This window comes from Aethalodelphis obliquidens, unplaced genomic scaffold, assembly GCF_003676395.1.
Source record: "Aethalodelphis obliquidens isolate GAN/ISIS:26980383/991018 unplaced genomic scaffold, ASM367639v1 scaffold5, whole genome shotgun sequence".
Classification (NCBI taxonomy): Eukaryota; Metazoa; Chordata; class Mammalia; order Artiodactyla; family Delphinidae; genus Aethalodelphis; species Aethalodelphis obliquidens.
In genome coordinates, this window is record NW_020837949.1 from 75,268,268 (window position 1) to 75,291,414 (window position 23,147).

At 36.1% G+C, this 23,147-nt stretch overlaps 1 protein-coding gene and 1 non-coding gene across 6 annotated transcripts; both read right to left on the bottom strand.

The window, feature by feature from the left end:
• Nucleotides 1-1,543: 1,543 nt before the first annotated feature.
• Nucleotides 1,544-22,994, bottom strand: DBF4 (DBF4-CDC7 kinase regulatory subunit). Of its 5 annotated transcripts, none has more exons than XM_027102680.1 (12): nt 22,707-22,994; nt 21,285-21,457; nt 16,402-16,581; nt 14,334-14,384; nt 13,557-13,626; nt 13,278-13,354; nt 12,575-12,611; nt 11,324-11,369; nt 8,335-8,463; nt 7,677-7,791; nt 4,506-4,630; nt 1,544-2,693 (listed from the first exon to the last, which is right to left on the bottom strand). In XM_027102680.1, exons 1-12 carry the CDS (start codon nt 22,750-22,752, stop codon nt 1,700-1,702), a joined length of 2,043 nt encoding a protein of 680 aa, XP_026958481.1. In that variant the 5' UTR covers nt 22,753-22,994; the 3' UTR covers nt 1,544-1,699. The 5 variants fall into 5 exon arrangements, with proteins under 5 accessions (XP_026958481.1, XP_026958482.1, XP_026958485.1 ...); XM_027102681.1 differs by having other exon boundaries at nt 11,324-11,366; nt 22,707-22,916; XM_027102684.1 differs by having other exon boundaries at nt 21,362-21,457; nt 22,707-22,915.
• Nucleotides 5,475-5,581, bottom strand: LOC113618614 (U6 spliceosomal RNA). The gene has a single exon (XR_003432050.1). It is a non-coding gene; the product is annotated as a U6 spliceosomal RNA (small nuclear RNA).
• Nucleotides 22,995-23,147: the final 153 nt, after the last annotated feature.

Sequence of the window (23,147 nt, forward strand, 5' to 3'; positions counted from 1 at the left end):
CCTGTTGAATTATAAGCTGCAATTACCACCTAGCCCCTTTGGGTTCCTTGTTCCAAGAGACCCCCAGACAAGGAGTCACCATCCTGGTAGGAGGAATTGATTCTGATCCATCTTTAATAAAGAAGGTGCTGCCCCAGCTGCTGGGAGTACAGGCAGTAGACAGCTTACAGCTGTCAGCTCCTGAAGGAATTCTCATCTGCAGAGCCTCGTTGCCTGGTCATGCCCCATCTGAGTGGTCATTGAACCGTTCAGTGATTTACCAGTCAGCTTCACCTAGCAACTGTGAGATTCTTGTGGGGCCAACTATGTCCAAAGGCAGTCGTTAGAAAACATCCTACATGCTAAACTCCATCATAGAGTTTACTTCCTGTGGGAACCCAACCTGTGATGAGTTGCCATTACAACTCAGTTTTTATACTGTTTGAAAGTGCTAAGACAAGGTAAAGGAAAAGATTTTATGGGATTACTATTAGGGGTAACTAATGTAGTCTTTGGGACCTCAAAGAGTTTTTGAAAAACAAAAAACCAACCACTTAATTTGTCCCTTCAAAGTTAAAGATGTTTGTTAACAATAAGAGAAGGAACTGCTTTTGAAATGGCCACGATATGAGAGCATTTTGAAAATGGCTATTTGTCTGTTGTTACATGAGTTTACTACTGAAAATGATATGTCATTATAAGAACCCTCATACTTATAAATGGAATTTTCTGTCCTGCATAAAAATCTTCCAAGGGGTTTTTTGTTTAAAACATAAATGCACGTATGCACTATAAAGGATATTTCAGTGATCCTCCTTTAAGTACTGGCATGAACAATAAAGCTGTTAATTTTAGTTGACAGTGTGTTCATGTAATATTCATTGGCACTAATTTTTATTGTGAACCATCTACCGGTGAGAGTTGAAATTTTCCTGATATTTGAATTTTCTCTTCTCTAAATTATTGAATCGCCAAGTAACTGATCAAAGGCAATCTGCATGTTTCAAAACATATCTAGTTCATTGCCATCCTTTCCCTTTCCTTTCTTGATACCAAATTAGGGATTAAAGAGTCATTTTTGGAAGAAATTATTTCCAAAGGTAAATAAGAACAGTGGAAAAATTATTTCACTCCATATGCTAGCCTGGTTAAGTTCTTCCCTCATGGCTTCTATTTATCTCCACAAATAACCTAACTCCTCAGTGCCAACACCCTAGCATGGTCCAACTAGTTCACCCTCATGTGTCAATGTTTCTGGTAATAATGATTTCCAGAACTCAGACACTGAAATACAATTTTTCCTTTCTGTATGAAAATTAGGTTTTTAAAAGCAATATTATCATGTTATCACGGAAATCTGTTTTAATATACAATAGATATAATTAGAATATCTAAATTTATAATGCTAAATTTTGATATTCTCAAAATTTCCCTTGAAATTAGTTTTCACTGACATAAAGCAAACTTATTATTCATAATAGTTCTTAGAAAACAATTATGAACATAGTATGCAAAATGAGTCACAATTTATTCTACAATTTTTCTAGAATATTCAATTCTGTAGAAAAATGCAATCACCTTTATTGTTAATATTTACATTTCATCCTGTAAACAAAATTGGCAAAACCTCACCCCCAAAACTAAGAATTTTTATACATATTCTTAAAAATTTCAAGAATATGATCTTCATTGCTTCTGAAAGGTATTTATTTTTTTAAATCTAAAAACCAGAAAATGTAGAAGTTGAAGGGGAAGAGAAAAACACTGATAACAGATTTGAGTTTTCCTCTTCCCAAATATCTAAAACATCACATATACCACTGTTTTCGGTGTAGCTTGTGAAACCCAAAAATTCTGACTTTTCTTCACTGGTTTGAAATAAGTCCAGTAGAGACTGTACTGATGAGCTACAAATTCTGTTTTCTTCTTGTGTAGTAAGAAATTCAGTTCTTTTCTTATCTAACTCCACATTTGGTTCCAGGTTTTCTTTTTTATTTCTTCTTAATAGTATTTTCACTTTCCGATGGATTTTACCAGAAGGTAAACTATCCATATTCTTGATGTCACATGGGTTGGGTTCCTCAGTAGGGCTTTGGGATGGAGCCTTTGCCTGAATTGTTAGGTGCTTCTGTGAACTGTTTATTGCTAACAGATCAGAATCACGATGAAATACTGAACGAAGGTCCTTTTCCTTCATATCCTTTGCTGGAAAAAGTACAGTATCTGACTTTTGTTTTGGTTGAGATGCACTATTATCCGTACTGAAATGAGAAACTTGTACAGATGCCTGTTGCCTATGTGGACAGTGATCCACCCTTACTTCTAAGTCATTTTCATTTATGATTAATTTATGTTTAGGAACATTAAGAATGCATTCCTGTTTATTTTTATGTGGAGATAGAGATATAAAATTTAGAGATATAAAATTTTCTTTTATGTCATTTTCAGCTGGATTTAACATGGAACATTTATTAGATGTTTTATCATCATGTCCTCTTAATTCACTTGAAGGGTGTGGGATGTGTTCTGAAGTAGACATAAACTTTTGTTCAGGTTCCTGGGTTTCTTTATCCAGGAAACCGTGCTCCATCACCTGTACATTTTCCCTGGAGTTTTTCTGAGAAGTATGTTGTAATTCCATCTTTTCTTTATGTTCAAACTTTTTCAAAACATTTGCAGTAATAGGAGAAAGGGAACCAACACTGTATTTTATTCTTTAGAGGAAAAAGAAAAGAAAAAAAATTAAAATTGCTATCAAAAATTCCTGAGTATTTAAAAACTAAATTAGTAAAAATCTTTAAAAACTGTGTATAAAACTTATTTAACTTAGAAAACACTACAAAAATACAGAACTTTTACTATTTAGCCACATTTACTTTAGATGCCTTTATTTTTTTGGCCACGCCACGTGGCATGCAGGATCTTAGTTCCCCGACCAGGGGTCAAACCTATGCCCCCTGCGGTGGAAGTGGGGAGTCTTAACCAATGGACTGCCAGGGAAGTCCACTTTAGATGTTTTTAAAATAATAAAACTTTACAGATATAGCTAAAAACTCTAGTGTACCATTCCTCATCCACATTCTTCCACTTCCTCCCAGAGGTAAGCAGTTTTTTGACTTTGGTATTTAAAACTACTTTGATCATATAAATCAAAGAAAGATGATAGTAAAGGGATTTGGGTCTGTTCTTAATTTTTTCACTATCCTGAAAAATTTCTTAATTTCTGTGCTTTGATTTACATTAATGTTGACTTAGCATGTGGAGAATGAGTATTGGGAAACCTAAGGCAGAAATGGATATTTATTTATATTTAAAAATAAACAATCCAATATTATAGTAAGCCAGAAACCTTATATCATTATACTTCTAAAGATGACAAGTCAGTAATCCTTAAGTTTCACACACATTTTTGACTTAAAACTCTCTTCTTCATGGAGTCTCTTAATACCCTTGGGATGCTAGTTTGTATTAGACAATCCTAAATTACTTACAAAGAGAAAAAAACTTAACGGCTCACTAATTATGTTTTATGTTATACATGTCACAGATAATGAAGAGAAATATAGAATTCCACCTGCCCCTTCAAAACCAGAATGGTTACTTTTCTATTTATTTTGTTGATACTTTCACTTAAGACTCCTCTTGAACAAATGGAGGATATAAAATGTAAAAACACTAGTCCAACATCACTCTTCTTTAAAGTCCAGAGATGTTTAAGTGACTGGTCTATAGAGATAAAAATTGTGCAGATGATAAGATAATTAAGGAATAAACCAGTTTATATATAAGTACTAGTTCAGAATTTTGCTGCAGAATGAGTTTTTTAGGGAATTCTAAATTCTTACAGTAGCCCATATAAGTTTTAATAGTTGGAAATATGCTTCCTCTCCAAATATTACATCAGTCATGAACAATCATTCTGAATGTTACAGAAATAAGAGGTTTAGGAACTGTTCTACCCAGATATAGCCAAAAAACTTTCTAGTTAATTTTCAGGAGTTGTAGCTTGGTATCATTTTGTAGTCTTCTTTATGCCTTAAGATTGGTCTAAAAACAGATATAAGGACTAAACAACCTATTGAGTTATTACCAATTCTAGGGTATATTCATATGAAAGCATTTCTTTTTATTTTAGATTTATGGGAATAATCTTAATGAGGCTCATTTTGTCAATGTACAGTTACTGTATACTGAACATCACTGTATTCACACTTTATACAGCTCGGGCCAAATCTAGTCTGCCATCTATTTATTTTTTGTGGTTCACAAAATATTAACTATGTGGTTCTTTATAGAAAAAGTTTGCCAACTCCCCTTTTAGACTATGTTAAGAAGAGAGCCTTAAAAGTAATAATTAGGTAAGCGTTTTTGGTGGCGGTGGAGGAGGGAGAGAAAAGAAGCAATCAGTTCTTAACCATATTTCTATGCTGAAAATATAATCCTTCTAAGAACAGAAAACATTGGATTTATTTTTAGTTTAATGGTTTAATATTCTTGTAAAATTTAAAACTTGGGTTGATAATTACCTTTTATTTTTAGGCATGTCCCTTTCATATTCCACAAAGTCAAAAACTAACTTAGATACAATGTCATCAACAAGTTGATAGTGATTACTCTGTGCAAAGTTTCTGTGTTGCTCACTTAGAAGATGCTAAAATAAAACAAAAAAGTACATAAATCATAATTGTATTTTAAAAGTAATAGATACTTTTTTCTAATATTCTTATGCCCCTAAAATTAAGTATCTAATAACTACTCCAAAGAAATATCCTTTATCAGAACTTAAAATACGTAGAATAAAAGTAACTTCTGAGAAACCACTAAAAGTACTTTGGTTTTTAGTCTTCTGTTTTTCAATCAGAAAAGTCAAGTACTAATTAATTAGTAGTTTAAGGGAACTGAAAACCAATGAGCTACATCAGAAAATGAAGATAAAGCTGAAGAAAAACCGTAACATATAGCATTTAGTGTGCTAATATTTTTGAAAACACTTCTCTTTACTACTTTATCCTTATGCAATTACCACTAAGTAATAAGTAAGGTAGGGCTTATAAAATATTAAATACATGAAATGTTATGTAACATACAAGAATCTAAAACAAGAATCTAGAAGAGAGATTAAGTAAAAAAAGATGAAGTACAACTAATGCTGGGAAGAATAAAAAAAATTTTGAGAATGAGGGAATAAATGATCTCAATTACCCAGTGCTTATAACTGAGTACCGAGAAGCTTTTCTCAATCTTAAGGGTGGTTAAGAACAAAAGTCAACAAGTTCAGTGTATTGGGATAAAACTCAGAGGAAACAAAGTTCCTTCTGAATAGGTGGAATCTCCAGGCTAATTCTATCATTTGTCTATCAGCTGATCAGGGAATTGTAACTAGAAGCCTGTATCAAGGTGATCATGGAAGAACCTCATTTCTGTTTCCCTAGTTTCATATCATTTTAACTTTTTTTTTGGTTATCCATTTTATTATTTTTTTAACATCTTTATTAAAAACATCGGAACACTTCACGAATTTGCGTGTCATCCTTGCGCAGGGGCCATGCTAATCTTCTCTGTATCGTTCCAATTTTAGTATATGTGCTGCCGAAGCAAGCACTAATTTTAACTTGCGATGATTTGATTTTAAGTCCAAAAACGAAATTCTTCACTGGTCACAAAAAATACAGTATTCTGGAATATAAACGTATTCCTTCCTTGCTTGCAAAATTTACCATATACAAATTATGTATGCTCAGTAATGTTAAAACTAATGAGAAATGAAACATTAACTTTGTAAGTTCAGATTCTGTTTATTCATGTTCTTGGAAGGAAAAAGTACTAACTGAACTAAGAAAAACGACTTCCAACTTTTGTGTAGCTCCTCTCTACCTCCACCTAACTCTTTTTTTTCATCCTTTAAGTCTTGATTTAAATGTCACTTTCTCAGTTGAGCCTTCCCTGTCCCTCATTCTACATTCAGTACTCTATTTATTACCACTGCACTTCATACTTCACTTTTCATCCTACTTGCAAATACATGTTTCATATCTATTTCCTCTGTCAGACCGTAAGATGGTAAAAGGGTAGGGAATATATCTGCCTTGTTTGCTGCTTAATTTCCTGTGATCAAATTTGTTAAATGAATGCCTCGACACAGGTGGAACTGAATCACTGTGAAATCAAAGTTTCAAAAAACAAAATATTTTCTATATTCTTAGTGACTAGGGATCATATACATGAAAAACTGTAAAAAAAAAAATTAAAAATTAAAAAATATCCATCACAGCCTCTACTTTGATTTTCCTTTCTTGTGGTTGATTTTTAGCCCCAACATCCTCTGAGCATCAAATTAGGATCCACAAACTGATATTAAGGAAAACATCCATTTTAGATTAATTTATTGCAACAGCAAAGTAAAATTTCAGGACCAATCTACAATTTAAATTTTCAAAATGATTTTTGGGAAGGGCAAATATTTCTGAGAAAGTTCAGCTTATGATTAAAAATAATTTTAAACTAACTTTAAAATTAACTATTTTTCTACTTTATTATATAAACTGAACACAAAAAACTGACACAAACTTTCAGTTATAAAACAAACTTCCAATTTAGAAACTGAAGACAGAGGTAGTTTATGGATCAGATATTTTCAAATATTTTTTCTCAACTTTCCCACCATCTTCTACCAAAACCAAGCACCAAAACAGACTGTCCCAGTATTTTAAAAATTAACAATTCAAACAATAACAGCTAATATTTAATAAGCACAGTGCCAGGTACTGTCCAAAGTCTCATAGACAGGAAGCCAGGATTCAACCTTGGGCTAGCCTGGATCCAAAGCTCTTGCTCTTTTTATCAGTTTACAAATTGTAATTGTTCCCATTTTTTAAACTTTCTCTTCATCCCATATATATTTTCAACAATTTCTTTTTCTGCTATTTCAAAGAACTGTCTCCACTTTCTTCTCATCCTCCCATTAGTAAATCACTTGCCCATTTTTTAATTGTTAAGGCCTGAAGCATGCAGTGACCCATGACCCACCCTCTCTCCCTCCCAACATCCAATCCACTGCACATCCTCTTGGCCTCGCCTTTACAATCATATCCGCAAGCTGACTTCTACCACCATTGCTCAGTCCACCAACATCTGTTCTTTGATCCTGGCAATCAGTTTCATTTAGCACTTTTGCATTGCTTATTTCAACATTCACAAGTCTTGTTCCCTCAACTTCTCTCAGGTCTCTACTCAAATACCACCTCATCAGTTAGGTATTCCTTGTCTAGTCTAAATAAATAGCAACAACACCTTCATTCCTGCTTTATTTTCTCATAGCACTGATCTAATGTTCTCTCTATATACTTCAATATTCTCTTATCCTGTGGTTAGCTCTCTCTCCTCGCCTTCCACAGAATGTAATCTTCACAAGGGTTGTGAATTGGTCGCTTTTGTTCAATGCTGTTCACCCAGAGCAGTAATTGGTACACAGCAGGTGCTCAATAAATATTTGCTGAATGGATAAAAATGATTTTTCAATACACATTTCCCCACTTTGGGTTCTTAAAATTCAAGATAATTCTACCAAAAAGAAGTATCTACTACTTAATAATTACCAAGTTGTAAACCACAATCAAAAGAATAAACTAAAATTTAAACAGCAAATATTATTCATAGTTTTAGAAATATCAACCCTCTAAATACAAAATCACATTTACAGTATCGAGATCTTCGTATTTCTGCAAGCAACATTCACAATATCCCTTTTTTTTCTTCTCTTTTAACTGGAGTTGAACTGGGATTCCACCACATTTATCACCATCTGTTTGGATCCTGATAGAAATATATGGTAAAAGATTAACCGCTGAACGTAAGGAATAATTTAAAAAAATTTACTCCTCAGCTATCAAACAGCATCTGCCATAATTTGCAGAGATTTATATAAACAAATACTTTTAGCCATTTTTCTTTTTAAGAAATTGAGAAGCAGACTGAGAATGTAATGATTATTCTGGAGAATATCTCAGATCACTGAAAAGAAACAACACATTTGAATTATTTGCAAATATTTTTAAGCTCCTCCCCAGAGCCCCCATCTAAAGTGGCTAAATGTGACATACTTGAAAAAGAGATTCAGACTTTAAATCTAGCAAAGGGGCATTAAAAATATCCAGGGGAGAAAGCACAACAGTGATTAGACAGACAGACAGACACACACAAACCAACACACACACACACAGACACACACCGACACACACACAGACACACACCAACACACACACACACACCAACACACACACACACACCATGGCGTTAAATGAATTATTTTAAATATTTGTTTAAAAAGATAAAAAATTACTTGATGGTTAAACCAACCTTAGTTTAACCTGAGTTTCCTTTTGGGTGGTAGATGGCTTATCTACATCAAATGGACTGGAGGGCTTCTGAACAGAATAGTTTATAAAAGGCATATTGGTCAGCTGAAGATAAAATGGCCTATAAAGCCTAAAAGAATAAAAAGACAAATACATGAGAATCTTTATGATGAAAGAAAACATGTTTGAAGTCTTATATTTCAAAATCATGTAATTCACCTGGAATCTGAAATAAACAATAGGAATCAGTTAAAATTTACTATTACTATTCTTAAGTGCACAGTTCAGTTGTATTAAGTATATTCAATGTTTTACAACTATTAACACCTGTCCATATCTAGAGCTCTTTTTATCTTTCAAAATTGAAACTTTGTACCCACATATAAAATAAGTAACTCCCCATTCTCTCTTCCCCACCAGCCCCTGACAACCACCATTCTACCTTGTTTCCATGAATTTGACTACTCTGGGTACCTCATTAGGTGGAATCATGTAGTATTTTCCTCTTATTTCATTAAGCATAATGTCCTCAAGGTTGATCCATGTTGTGGTGTCAAAATTTCATTCCTTTTTAAAGTTGAATAATATCCCATTGTATGTATATACCATATTATCCATTCATCTGTTGATGAACATCTGGGTTGCTTCTGCCTCTTGGCTATTGTGAATAGTGCTGCTATGAACATGCATGTACAAGTGCTTCTTCTAAACCCTGTTTTCAGTTCTTTTGGATATATACTCAGAAGTGGAGTTGCTGGATCATACAGCAAGCAGTTCAAAATTTTTGAGGACTCTCCATATGGTTTTCCATAGTGGTTACACCATTTTCTAATCCCACAAACTGTGCATAAGAGTTCCAATATCTCCACACCCTCACCAACACTTTTTTCTTTTTAAAATAGTACCCATCCTAATGTTTGTGAGGTAATAGATTTCTCATTGTGGTTTTGATTTGCATTTCTCTGATGATGAGTAAGGTTGAACATCTTTTCATATGCTTGTTTGCAATTTGGGTATGTCTGGAGCAGTGTCAAGTCCTTTGCCCATTTTTTAATTGGGTCATTTGATTTTCTGTTGTTGAGTTCTTCATATTACCATCTTATTAGATACATAACTTGCAACTATCTTCTCCCATTCTGTGGTTGCCTTCTGTGTTATGTCTTTTGTGCACAGAAATTTATAATTTTGATGTAATCCAATTTAGTTCTTTTATCTTTTTGCTTCTGCTTTTAGTGTCATATCCAAGAAATGACTGCCAATTCCAATGTCATATAGCTTCCCCCTATGTTTTTTTCCCCAAGAGTTGTATAGTTTTAGGTCTCTGACTCATTTTGAGTTAATTTTATATATTGTATAAAGTAAGGGTCCAACTTCATTCTTTTGCATGTGGCTATCTAGTTTTCCCAATACTGTTTATTATTATTACTTTTTTTTTTTTTTTTTTTGCGGTACGCGGGCCTCTCACTGTTGTGGACTCGCCCATTGCGGAGCACAGGCTCCAGACACGCAGGCTCAGTGGCCACGGCTCACGGGCCTAGCCGCTCTGCGGCATGTGGGATCTTCCCGGACTGGGGCACGAACCCATGTCCCCTGCATCGGCAGGTGGACTCTCAACCACTGTGCCACCAGGGAAGCCCCCAATACTGTTTATTAAAAAAGACTGTCCTTTCCCTACTGAATGTTCTTGGCATCCTTGTCAGCAATCATTTGATCATATATATGAAGATTTACTTCTGGGCTCTTTATTCTATTCCATTGGTCTATATATCTGTCTTTATGTCAGTACCAAACTTTTGATTACTACAGCTTTGTAGTAAGTTTTGACATTGGTTAAGTGTAGACCTCCAGCTTTGTTCTTCATTTTCAAAATTACTTTGGGTGTTCAGCGTCCCTTGAGATTCCATATGAATTTTAGGACAGATTTTTCTCTTTTTGCAACAGAAGTCATTGGGATTTTATAGGGATTGCTTTAAATCTGTAGATCACTTTGGATAGTACTCACATCTTAAAATATGAAGTCTTCCAATCCATGAATATGGGCTGTCTTTCCACTTATTGATGCTCCTCTAGGCCTAGTTTTATTTTTTAAAATATTTATTTTTATGGCTGTGTCGGGTCTTAGTCGTGGCACGTGGGCTCTTTGTTGCGGCATGCAGGCTTTCTCTTCTCTAGTTGTGGTGCGTGGGCTCCAGGGCATGTAGGCTCTGTAGTTTGCAGCACACGGGCTCTATAGCTGAGGTGCGAGGGCTTAGCTGCCCGCAGCATGTGGGATCTTAGTTCTCCAACCAGGGACTGAACCTGTGTCCCCTGCATAGGAAGGAGGGTTCTTTACCACTGGGCCACCAGGGAAGTCCCTCCAGGCCTAATTTTAAATTGTACTTTTTTTTCCCACAGTAGCACATTTAAAAAAAAGAAGCGTTCAACACATCTTTGTCACCTCATTGAGCACCCAAGAGAATTAATCACACATGTCTAAATGAGTAACTAGAATGTGTAGGGAAAGAAATCTAATTCTCCCATGCCAAATTAGTCTACTTATATCTGTAGTCTTCATTAAGATTATTCTATAGAGCTTCAGAATGAGTTTGCGAAAACTACCAAATTAGATGTTATACTCAGATTTTGTATTTCCAAGTAGTAACTAATAATTTCTTTTTTACAAATGTAGATGCAGTCTTTAAGTAGTAGTTCTAAATCATATGGTATTACCTTTAGCTAGAGAATGGTTATTTGAAATACTGAAAAATGAGCTGGTCTCGTGATTGCTCTAAACTAGATTTTCAAGGAATTATTATCTAAAACCTACTGAAACTTAATTCAGTCCTTGAGCACGAAGTAATGCTACTTTTTGAAACTGTGCCACATGCATATTAATATCATATAAATCTAACGTAAAGGGACCTAACAGTATTAGCGGGAACAGTTTAATTAGTTAGATTTTCTCCTTTAATATTGTATTAAATCATACAGATTGAATTTAAGATACTTACTGGCTTATATCTTCCACCTTTACAAAAGGCTTTTTGAGTCTACCTGCTTGGGAATATACAAAACATGATATTAGATGCTTACAAATCCAGAATTTTTTTTTTTAAATAAAACTACTCTGGCTAAAATAATCCAACTATGTATCCATTATCCATTTCATTTCAATTTGAAGTTTTTAGCCTCAGGTAAGGTATCCTGCAATTATAAATCCGTTTCCAAAATGACAGAAGCTCTGTCTATATTCTGTGATTCTTAAATGGAATGGATCTCCTAAAGGATCTATAAGCAGAATTCCGGAGGATTTTGAGCTAGAACAGGAAAAAAAATTTAACTTTTATGTTCACTACTCTCTAACTGAAATGTAACACGTCCTTCAATTTTGCATATAAGCAAAAGAATCACAGTAGTATTAGCAGTGCTTGTAATTTTTATTTATTTATTTATTTTACTTATTTACTTTTGGCTGTGTTGGGTCTCCCTTGCTGTGCACAGGCTTTCTCTAGCTGCGGCGAGCAGGGGCTACTCTTTGTTGCCGTGCGTGGGCTTCTCATTGCAGTGGCTTCTCTTGCTGCGGAGCATGGGCTGTTGGTGTGCGGGCTTCAGTAGTTGCAGCACGCGGGCTCAGTAGTTGTGGCTAACGGGCTCTAGAGCACAGGCTTAGTAGTTGTGGCGCACAGGCTTAGTAGTTGTGGCACACAGGCTTAGTTGCTCCGCGGCATGTGGGATCTTCCTAGACCAGGGCTCGAACCCCTGTCCCCTGCATTGGCAGGTGGATTCTAAACCACTGTGCCACCAAGGAGGCCCAGTGCTTGTAATTTTGATATCAGTTGAAACATATTTTCATATCATATTAGTTACTACAAATATCTCAAAGCATCATTTATACTCATCACTTCAAAACAAAATTACAGTAGCAATTATAATCACTGCTAGAACTTTTTAATGTGTAATAAAAACAAGTATATAACTATTTTATACTGAAAAATATTCTGATAACTGAATTTCAATATAATTGATTTTCTTAGTGATATAATGATAAGAAAAAATGTTTTAAAAAACATTATTCTAACAAAGGTCCGTAGAATTTACTAGACTGCCAATAGGGGTCAATGTTCTAAAGAAAAAAAAAGGCTAAGAACCACTGAAAAAGTCATTTAAAGGGTTGGTTACATGATATGTTAGAAGATTTTTATATGTTTTATTCTATTTTCTAAAAGCAAAACAAACACACATAAGGAAATCAAAATACTTACTTCTTGCTTTCTGTGTGCCAATACTTACTCTTTTCCCCTAAAAAAAAATGTATATATATATATAAAAAAACATATACATGGTAAAAACACTGGGCTTGAAAGTACAGTGAAAACAGCTATTGCAATTGCTCAATATCCTCAAGACTAAAAAATCATATAGGAAAACAACTAAATAAAGGAAGGGTGATTATTGCAGTTTCATGGGGAAAAAAGAGAAAAAGCTGCTTTTCAAAATCAGCTCAACCAAAGAAATGAAAGGAAACAAAGATCATTCAGGAATTAAAGATTTTATCCAGTGGTATGGAACTTAGTAATACAAGCTCACTTTTACAATACCCCCAACAAACATTTTGCATTTTAGCTATGTCTTCACAGAAAGAAATCAACCAATAGAGAAAAGGCATGGTTAGTAAAATAATCTAAAAATAGTCATGTAAGTTATTTTTATGCCCTCATTCAGCAAAACCTTTGTGATAAACTCATCAAAGGTGGAACAACTTTTACCTCATGAGTAAATCCTAAAGTAAAATGATATGCAACAATTTATTCAAATGACAGAAACATGCATATAGTACACAGGATTACCCCTAGGATATTCTGGCAGTAATATTTTCCACTTGGCAAAAAAATTTATAGATACATAAATAAAAACCAAGCTTACCATTTTCTTTAATTAGTTTAAAAATTAAGGAAAATAACATACCCCATCTCTTACAGAAGTACTTGATTTCTTGAGTAAATACAATTCTTTTTTCTTTTGTTCAATGTAGTATCTAATGTCTTTATTAAAAGAAAGAAGGGTTTAAGATTAGCATTTTTACCTTTGGAGTTAAATGCTGCTATTTTCTTATAATTGTAGTAAATTTAGATGAAAGAATTACCCTTAGAGGTATCTTTCGCTATCAGAATTCTATCTAAAATTAGGAATGAAGAGACAGACACTTATAACAAATATTGTCAAAAGCAATAATAAAATCCTTACCATCAATATGAAGAATTTTTACTCCCCATGATAAGGCGTTTGATAATATACTGTTTGAAGGAATAAAATCCTGTTAAAAAAAAAAGTTTGATAGTTTTTTCTAGGAAATTACTCTTTTAAATGAGCTAAATTAAAAATATTATCTGAAGCTTAATGTCACTGAGATGGTTATTCAGAACAGACCCTATACAGTTACAATAGCATTGAGGACATCAGTTTTTTTCTTCTGAAATTTCTAAAACCATTTCTGTTTAATATACCCCCATATTCTTTTTTTTTTTTTTTGCAGTACGTGGGCCTCTCACTGTTGCGGCCTCTCCCGTTGCAGAGCACAGGCTCCAGGTGCACAGGCTCAGCGGCCATGGCTCACGGGCCTAGCCGCTCCACGGCATGTGGGATCTTCCCGGACCAGGGCACAAACCCGTGTCCTCGGCATTGGCAGGTAGACTCCCAACCACTGCGCCACCAGGGAAGCCTTACTCCCATATTCTTGACAATTAATGTACCCTGTAGCCTTACAGTTAATAGTTTCAAGAAATTATTTCTTTTAAAGACACAAAAATGCCACAGGCTTCAGAAGTGGCCAGTAATATTTTAAAAGGCCACAAGATGGAGGCGTTTCTTCATGAAAAGCAGATTCTGTTCTTTATGAGATACATGCTGATATTTAGGCTTTTCCTATTAAAAATGAGGAAAAGATTTCAAGAACATCTCTATTTTACATTTCAGTTTTTAGTAATAGAATATACACTGTGAATTTTTAAAATTCCTACTTACATGGTCCTTGATAGCTTTTTCAACTAATAATTTTCCTCTGCTCAAACACACCTATAAAAAGACCAGAGAACAATAGTTGTAACATAGTGCCTCACTGGAAAAAATTTTTAAAAGATAAAATAGCTAAAGCAAGTAGATAAAATTTAAAGATGAATTTTAATATAAATATGAAATTTAAAATACATAAAGTTTATTTGTACAAGTCTTAATGACCATCAACATAATAAATGTACCGTAAAAAGTGATTTCCTTAGGGTCTTTGTTTGTAGTAAGATCTATTAAAAAGTTTGTTTCTTTTTTTGGTAGAGCCTAAACTCAGCTTAAAAAAAAAAGGTCAGTTCTGTAGTAAATGTTATTCAGCATGAAAAATAAAATAGGTTGATCTGAAATTCTATCTAATTAAATAGTAAGTTTACATTTTAATTTCCTATTTAACCAAAGATCTAAGGATATAAGTAAACCATACATACTGTTTTTACATAGCATTTCATTTTTTAAACAAAACAGTAGGAAAAGCAGTTGAAATGCTAATAGCAGCAGTTAATTTGGAACTAGTCACTGGTGTACAACCGTGTTCCTCCAAAAAAGCATTAACTGAAAGAATGTATGAGGCTTCCTTGGTCTCTTCTTCTTTGACGTTTTTTCTTCTTTGTATTTGTCTCTTTTTTTTCAAGAGATATCTTTTATGTAACAATCATTTCTTTTACCTGTTCTCCCCCGCTCCCATTTTTCCCTGTTTTCCAAACGGCTGCAGTAGATAAGTTGGGGAGGATATTTTTTAAATTTATTTTTAAAATTTATTTATTTATTATTTATTTTTGGCTGCATTCAGTCTTTGTTGCGTTGCGCGGGCTTCTCACTATGGTGGCTTCTCTTTCTGCAGAGCACAGGCTCTAGGTGCGCGGGCTCTAGAGTGCAGGCTCAGCAGTTGTGGCACACGGGCTTAGTTGCTCCGTAGCATGTGGGATCTTCCTGGACCAGGGATTGAACCCGTGTCCCCTGCAATGGCAGGCGGATTCTTAACCACTGTACCACCAGGGAAGCCCCGGGGAGGATAATTTTAAATAATTAATTTCAATCTAAAAATGAGATAAACACTATTTTTCAACCTCTTGCCCTTTTCATACCCAATTAAATCAATTTAATTTATCCTTCACTGTATCTTACAACTTACTGGCAACTGAGTGGTAGGGATATGATGTTAGTAATCCTAGTACAGGGGCTGGCAAACTTTTTCTTTAAAGGGCCAGATAGTACATGTTTATATGGCTCTGCAGGCCATATAGTCTCTGTTGCAACTATCCCATTCTGCCTTTACAGCAGTAAAGCAACCAGTCAATATGTAAATGAATGGTATGTCTCTGTTCCAATAAAACTTTACTCATGGACAGTGAAATTTGAATTTCACATAATTGCCACTTGTCACAAAGTATTCTTTTGAATTCTTCCCCAACCACTTGAAAATGTAAAATCCATGCTTAGCTCGCAGGCTGTAAAAAACAGGCGGCAGGCTTGGGGCTTCCTTGGTGGCGCAGTGGTTGAGTCCGCCTGCTGATGCAGGGGACGTGGATTTGTGCTCCGGTCCGGGAGGATCCCACATGCCACGGAGTGGCTGGGCCCGTGAGCCATGGCCGCTGGGCCTGTGCTCCGCAGCGGGAGAGGCCACAACAGTGAGAGGCCCGCGTGCCGCAAAAAAAAAAAAAAACAGGCGGCAGGATGGATTTGGCCCATGGGCCATAGTTTGCTTACCCCTGCTCTGAAACAAACAAAAGGTTTCTATTCCTTCTTTAAAAAATGATCTGCTGTCACTCTCTAGTTGTAAATTACTCTAAAAATAAAAGCCATCACTAAATGCAAGGGCATATTTTAGCAATCAGTGTGACTACACAAGCACTGTTAGGAGAAAAATCACCTTTCTATATACAACAGCAACCTTATTAACGACTGGAGAGCCACACTTAGTGTAGATATTATTCTACCTAAGTGAACTCTGCTATCAGCCCACTCTTGAAAATTATAAAATCCTATAGCCTTTCCCAGAGTCTCAAACCATATTTCAGAGACTTACTGTATCTGGAGACTTAAATGAACTTCCATCGTGGCTGGGATGAGGTGATGTGGTTTCTGCAGTATATGCAGATTCTGGACTTGGTACAGGAGAAATTCGTCCCAAGGTTTGTGCAAATTTAGCTTCCTTTTTATTTGAAATAAGATAACTGATATCTTTGCTGAGAAATTCTTCAACTCGCTAAAGGAAAACAAAGTATTTTTAAGTAAGTCATATAAACCATAAACTGTTTCATATTCTAGGCACAGTAGAAAATGCCAATTTGATGCATTTTAATATTCTGAATTTCTATACTGTATTATTCTGAACCTAGAGTTGAGAAAGTACAATGAGAATTCTAATAACACAACAACAGCATGTAGTTTATATATCGTAATTAGTTTAATCCACATGACAACCCATAATACTAATATTATCCTTATTTTGTGGAGAAGAAAACAGAAGTTAAGTGACTTGCCTTGAGGGTTACACCAGTAGTAAGAGAATTTGAACACAGGTACTCTTTTTTTTTTTAACCTTAATTTTTTCTTAATTGAAGTATAGTTCATTTACAGCGTTGTGTGAACATAGGTATTCTGTTTCATATCCATGCTCTAAAGCACTACTGTCCAATAGAACTCACCGTAATGATGGAAATGTTCTTTATCAGCATTGTCCAATATGGTAACAACTGCCACATGTGACTGCTGAGTACGTGAAGTGTAATTAATGTGACTGAGCAACAATTTTAAACTTAATTTTAATTAACTTAAATTTCAATAGGCACATGTAGTGAATGGCTATAATACTGGATAGCACAATTCAAACTTATAAAGTTATAACATCTTTCCTTAAGACTTAAACTATTAAAAGGTAGGAAACCCTTACTTTTAAGAGTGTATGACTGAGACTTCCCTGGTGGCGCAGTGGTTAAGAATCTGCCTGCCAATGCAGAGGACACGGGTTCGATCCCTGTCCGGGAGGATCCCACATACTGCGGAGCAGCTGAGCCTGAGTGCCACAACTACCAACGCTGGGGGCCCTAGAGCCCGTGCGCCACAACTACTGAAGCCCGAGGGCTCTCAGGCCCCTGTACTGCAACTACTGAGCGTGCTGCAACTACTGAAGCCTGCATGCAGCAATGAAGACCCAACATAGCAACCCCCCCCCCCCAAAAAAAGTGTATGACTGTTTTGAAGAGAATTTCCCTAGTTTGAAAACCACTGCTTAAATGTCTGAATTTATAAACACATGTACCAAAGTCAATAAGTCAGTGTTGAAAATCACTGCCATCCAAAGGCAGGAAAATTAAACTAAGTAGAAAAAATACTATTAATCATTAACTATTTGCATAAATGAGAGACTCAAAGTATTTTAAGCAGCTGTATCTAATTTCTGTAGGGTCTCACAACATAAATGAAGATAATAAAAAATGAAGCAAAGTATGTAATTAATTTCATCTAAGCATTAAGCACAATTTGTTGCTAAGACCACCAGCTGCCTTGGTTAAATGCAAATCACTAGTTCCTTTTTTTCTGAGTAACATTTTCATCCACCAGTAAATAAAGTACATTTATATATTCTAAGGATGACGGACTCAAATGCCTACAAGGGCCAGCAAGAATACGAATGAACGATTACATGTCCAATACTCTTTTCAGCTTCATAAATATGTGGCCCCAGCACTGACAGAGCTTCCAGTTTTTCAAGAGATCTGCCCAATCTCCCAACCATTAAAAAAAAAAAAATTGTGATAAAATACGTAACATAAAATTTACCATTTAAACCATTTTTGAGTGTACAATTCAGTGGCATTAAGTATATTCACAATGTTGTATAACCTTCCCCACTATCCATTTCCAGAAGTTTTTCATCATTCTAAGCTGAAACTGTACCCATTAAACAATAACTCCCCATTTTCCCCTCTTGCCAGCCCCCCTTTTCTTTTTTTTTTAAAGTAAATTTATTTATTTGTTTAGTTTTGGCTGCACTGGGTCTTTGTTGCTGTGCGCGGGCTTTCTCTAGTTGTGGCGAGCGGGGACTACTCTTGGTTGCGGTACGCGGGCTTCTCATTGCGGTGGCTTTTCTTGTTGCAGAGCACGGGCTCTAGGTGCACGGACTTCAGTAGTTGTTGCACACAGGCTCAGTAGTTGTGGCTCGCAGGCTCTAGAGTGCAGGCTCAGTAGTTGTGGCGCACGGGCTTAGTTGCTCTGTGGCACATGAGATCTTCCCAGACCAGGGCTTGAACCTGTGTCCCTTGCATTGGCAGATGGATTCTTAACCACTGCGCTACCAGGGGAGTCCCTTGCCAGCCCCTTTTGATGCTTACTTTCTGTTTCTATGGATTTGATAATTCTAGGTACTTCATATAAGTGGAATCCTGTATTTGTCCTTTTGTGTCTGGTTTATTTCATTTAGTACAATGTTTTCAAGGTTCACTCATGATGCAGCATGGATCAGAATTCCATTCCTTTTCAAGGTTGAGTAATATTCCACTGTATGTATAAACCACGTTTTGTTTATCCATTCACCTGCTGATTAACATCTGGGTTGTTTCCACCTTTTGGTTATTGTGAATAATGCTGCTATGACCATGGGTATACAAGTATCTCTTCCAGATTCATTTTTGAATCTACCAAAGTACTTAATACTGTGTCCTATACTGTTGAGTTAGTTTTATCATGGCCTTTAATTTATTAGCTACTGTGGAATCTAGGTCTTTAAAAGAGTAAACTCAAAACTTATTTTCTGATTTCAAGGTCACACTGAACATCCAAAACAAGTAATTCTGTCCTCAAGTTCATGAGGACAGAACTATGCCAAGGTATCTGACCCTACATCTCTTTTCTTCTCCAGCTGTCTTATTTTAGCCCAAACTGTTTAGATTTGGGCTTAAGCATGGTTGGTTTTACAACAGCAACCTTTCTTGCCACTATTAGAGATATTCCCCCATTATGTCAGCACTTCACTGATGTGCTCTCAGTGGCTGAATCTTCAGAAGTGTACTCTCCAAATAAAAGGTGTATTTAGATATTTTCATTCAGACTAGAGAAAGCAAATGCATAAAATGGACAGTTCAAAAAAAGATGACACTGTTAATAACCTGAGGCAAAATAAATTACAAATGGTTAAAGGATCTAAGTAATCCTAAAAATTAATAAGCACAGTCCTTTTGAGGAAGATCTATCAATATTTAACTACACGTTTCTTAAAGTTGAATCTTAAAACTTAAATTAGTGTATAGAAATCAAAGTTCCTTTATAGCTGCCATACGAGATTTTCGTAACAGTCTTTTTCAGTGATATAAATAGTACTGTGCTAGAGACAGAAATCATGACATCATGAATTATTGGAAAGATAGTGTGGGGGGAGATCAGAATTTGATAAAAAATCTTAGGAGAAATTAAAAGAATAAAGTCAGTAAATCAAATTCAGTTGAAAATCCACAGCTTTGGGGAAAAATTTGGAAACTTATGACATTAATATGCTCCTCATTTCATTGACCTACTTCAAACCATTTTAGGATAAAAATTTGAAGTGTATAAAACCAACTTTCAGCTCTTTCTCAGCTATTATCTAACACATAAGTGAATTCAAAATTTGTTTCTTGCAAGTGCCTCAGGAACTGCTATGGGGATGAGAGAAGAGAGAAAAAGGGGGTAGGGCAGGCAGTCCCTGCACTAGCTTCTATACTGCTGTTTTAGCTACAGCAATTCCCTCTTTATTGGCTTTACACATTGGACTTCTGAACATGATTTTGTTTGAAGGGTTCCACTGCTAAAAGCACAAATCTAAAATTAATGATTTAGATTAGAAGGGTTAATAAGTTTTTCCATTATATTTAAGAAAGCTCTCAAACCATATCAGATAGCTACTTTGTAGCCACTGATTGCTAGAGGAACAGAATGGTGCAGTAGCATGAGTCCAGGTATTAGGCTGATTCTACCCTGGGTCAGTCACTTACTTCTCTGGACACTTAAGTACTTAATTTTTAAAATAAGGGATCTTTACTCAATGATGGCAGGTTATAAAACATGAACTTTAGTAATGCAGTCATATGGTCATTATGGTACATGCTACTACTATGACAAATGTGTGACAATGTTTTATTTTAAGAAAATGAATAGCAAAAACGTAGAATAGCTTTTCAAAGACAGTTAAGTAAAATATCAAAAAATGATTCCAAAAAACTTGTTACATGTTCTGCAAATTTCTATTCCAGTAATGGCAGGATTTGTTCATATTATTCAAAAAATGTTAACCATGACAAAGTGCAGCAGAAATCTTTGAAACAGGAATAATCAGGAAATAAATGAATAAAATCTTAACCTTGCTAAAATTTACCCAGTACTACCCTTAATCCTAAGAAAGTCTTAGAATTTTACCCAAATTTTCTAATTTCCTAATCAGTTACTCAATGTATAAGGTAGGAAAGAAGCACGTTTTCCATATTTATAATCCAAAATCGTTCCCTTAATGACATTCATTCTGTTGAGACTGTATCAGTCAAGAGAAATTTTAACTCTTTGTGGTTTGAACAGGTTTTCCTTGTTCTGTAAATAACATCTTACTTTCATGTAGCTTCCCAATAATCATAATCAAGGAGTTTCTGCCATCTGGAGGACATCCCAACATTACCATGAGAAGGCAATCAGCAGTTCCTTCAGGACAAGGGAGTCTCATTTCTCACACTTGTGAACTTCACACCAGACTAATAATCACAGAAACCTGAAAGTTTTGTCAGCCTACAAAAGGTTAAAACAAATGACTGTTCATTAATGATAAACAGCTGTTAAAAATGTTAAGCTTGGTGCTTATAAAAGTTTTTTTCCAAAAGGAAAATGTTAAATGATTACAAATTAACAAGTTTTCCTTTTTTGTTACAGTGTATGGTTTTGACTTACCCCTCCCAGATCCTTAATGTCCTTTTGCAGTTTTTCAGATATGGTGACAGAAGGTAAGTCAATGTAAAATACTTTACCCCAGAGTGGCTCATATTTGGATTTTTCTTGTTTGTTATCAGTTTTCAGAGATTTCAAAGACGGTCGGTTTTTTTCATTTTTGACTTGGATTCCACCTATTGTTTAAAAAATTTAGAATTAGATCATGTTTTACGCAGACAGAAAATTTCTACTGTTTTAAAAATATTTGTTTATATGATAATATCACAGAGAGAAAAATCTTTATAATCCTACTAATTTAGGCAGTCATTAACATTTTAATATATTTCTTTGTGGTATCACTTAAGATAAAGGCAAAATACTCTATTTTAACAGATATTATATGTCGCAAAACGACTATTGTTCACAGTCAACAGTTGACTCTGCAAGAAATATTCATGTGTTTATCCGTGTTTTATGCATTAAGGCAGTGAACTATGTAAAACCAATTTGAAAGAGTTTTCCTAGTATGTAAACTGCATGGAGTATTTACTCAACAAATACTCATGGAGCGTCTGCCATTCTGTTGAACACTCACAACTGGTACTTAAAATGTTGAACATTTAATAATGCAAGAAACCTGTTACTCAGAATGACCTAGACCTCAAAGGTTCCTGACTGCTCAAGGTTGAGTTTCACATAGAGTCAGTGTGTATATTAAGAAGAACTCGGCGGTCCATTTGAAGAACCAAATCACCATTCATTTCATTCTTTCCTTTGAAAACATCAGATCCAAACAGCTGCTTAAAAATTAACTTTAAGAACTCAATCTGTTCATAAGTAGGAGACCATATATACACACTATACATATCAATATATACCCACACACACTACACATGTTAAAAAGAAAAACTTACAGGCTGGAATGCTTTACCAAATAGAAGTGATTGAAAATGAAAGTTTGCTCTTGTTTCTGTCTGTAATGTTGAAAACAGCAACGGTGTGTTTGAAATACAAACACTTTCCCTCAACTTCATGAGTAAGACCAAAAATCCACCCATAATCACCCAGTTTAATCAGGAAGCGAAAAGCCCCGAGCACATCTGCATTTAAATCGAGGCTCAAGCGGCAGCCTCAAAGGGTCGCAGCATCTGTGGGAGCCCCGGCGGGTTCCCGGGTCCCGCATTGTCTTCTAGTTTTATAACCGACAGCGCTACCGGGAATTTGCGGCCGAGGCTGGAGCGTGGAGAGCGCCAGGGGCCGGGCCGGGATCCGTTCCCTTCCTGCGGCAAAACCCTGAAGCAAGCCTTCTTTCAGGCCAGAGCAGGATGCACGTGTCAGAAGAGAAAAGCAGAGACCCAGCGTGAGAACTCTGAAGAATCAATTATGGAACCATGAGGGAAGGAAAGGATTAAAGGGACTGCAGCCGGAGGAGGGGCTTCGTACCCTGGAAATGTCCTCTGCTGTGGGTCCTCATGGCTCTGGAGTTCATGGCAGCCGCCCGGCACCTACATGCTGGGTCCGGAGAGGGTGTCGCGCCGGGCGGCCGCGGAAACACGGCTCCTCAAGGCCCGTTGACCGGCCGGTAGCTTCTCCGCTTCCGCGGGCCACCACACCCACGCAGTAGAGATGCCGCGTCTGCCCGCCGAGTTTCCGGGGGCGGAATGCGGCCTCCGGGCGCGAAGGAGGAAGTGGCAAAGCTCAAACGAGTGGGCTGCGGCGGTTGAAGATTTGAAAACGCGTCACGCGGCCGCGGCGCCGATACGCGCGCCCCGCCCCCTCTCACGCCGCGCGCCCCGCCTTCGCTCTCCCCCACGTGCTCGCGTCGCGCGCCCAGCCCCTTGGTGCCCGCCTCCTCGCGCTGCGCATCCGGCCCCTCACACCCCG

Excerpts from the sequence above, each read along its gene's own strand:
- DBF4 (XM_027102680.1), bottom strand. The coding sequence starts at position 22,752 with ATGAACTCCAGAGCCATGAGGACCCACAGCAGAGGACATTTCCAGG. Across the intron at positions 7,792-8,334 it reads GAAACTCAGGTTAAACTAAG|GATCCAAACAGATGGTGATA; the intron begins GTTGGTTTAACC and ends TATTTCTATCAG. Across the intron at positions 2,694-4,505 it reads GACATGCCTAAAAATAAAAG|AATAAAATACAGTGTTGGTT; the intron begins GTAATTATCAAC and ends TTTCCTCTAAAG.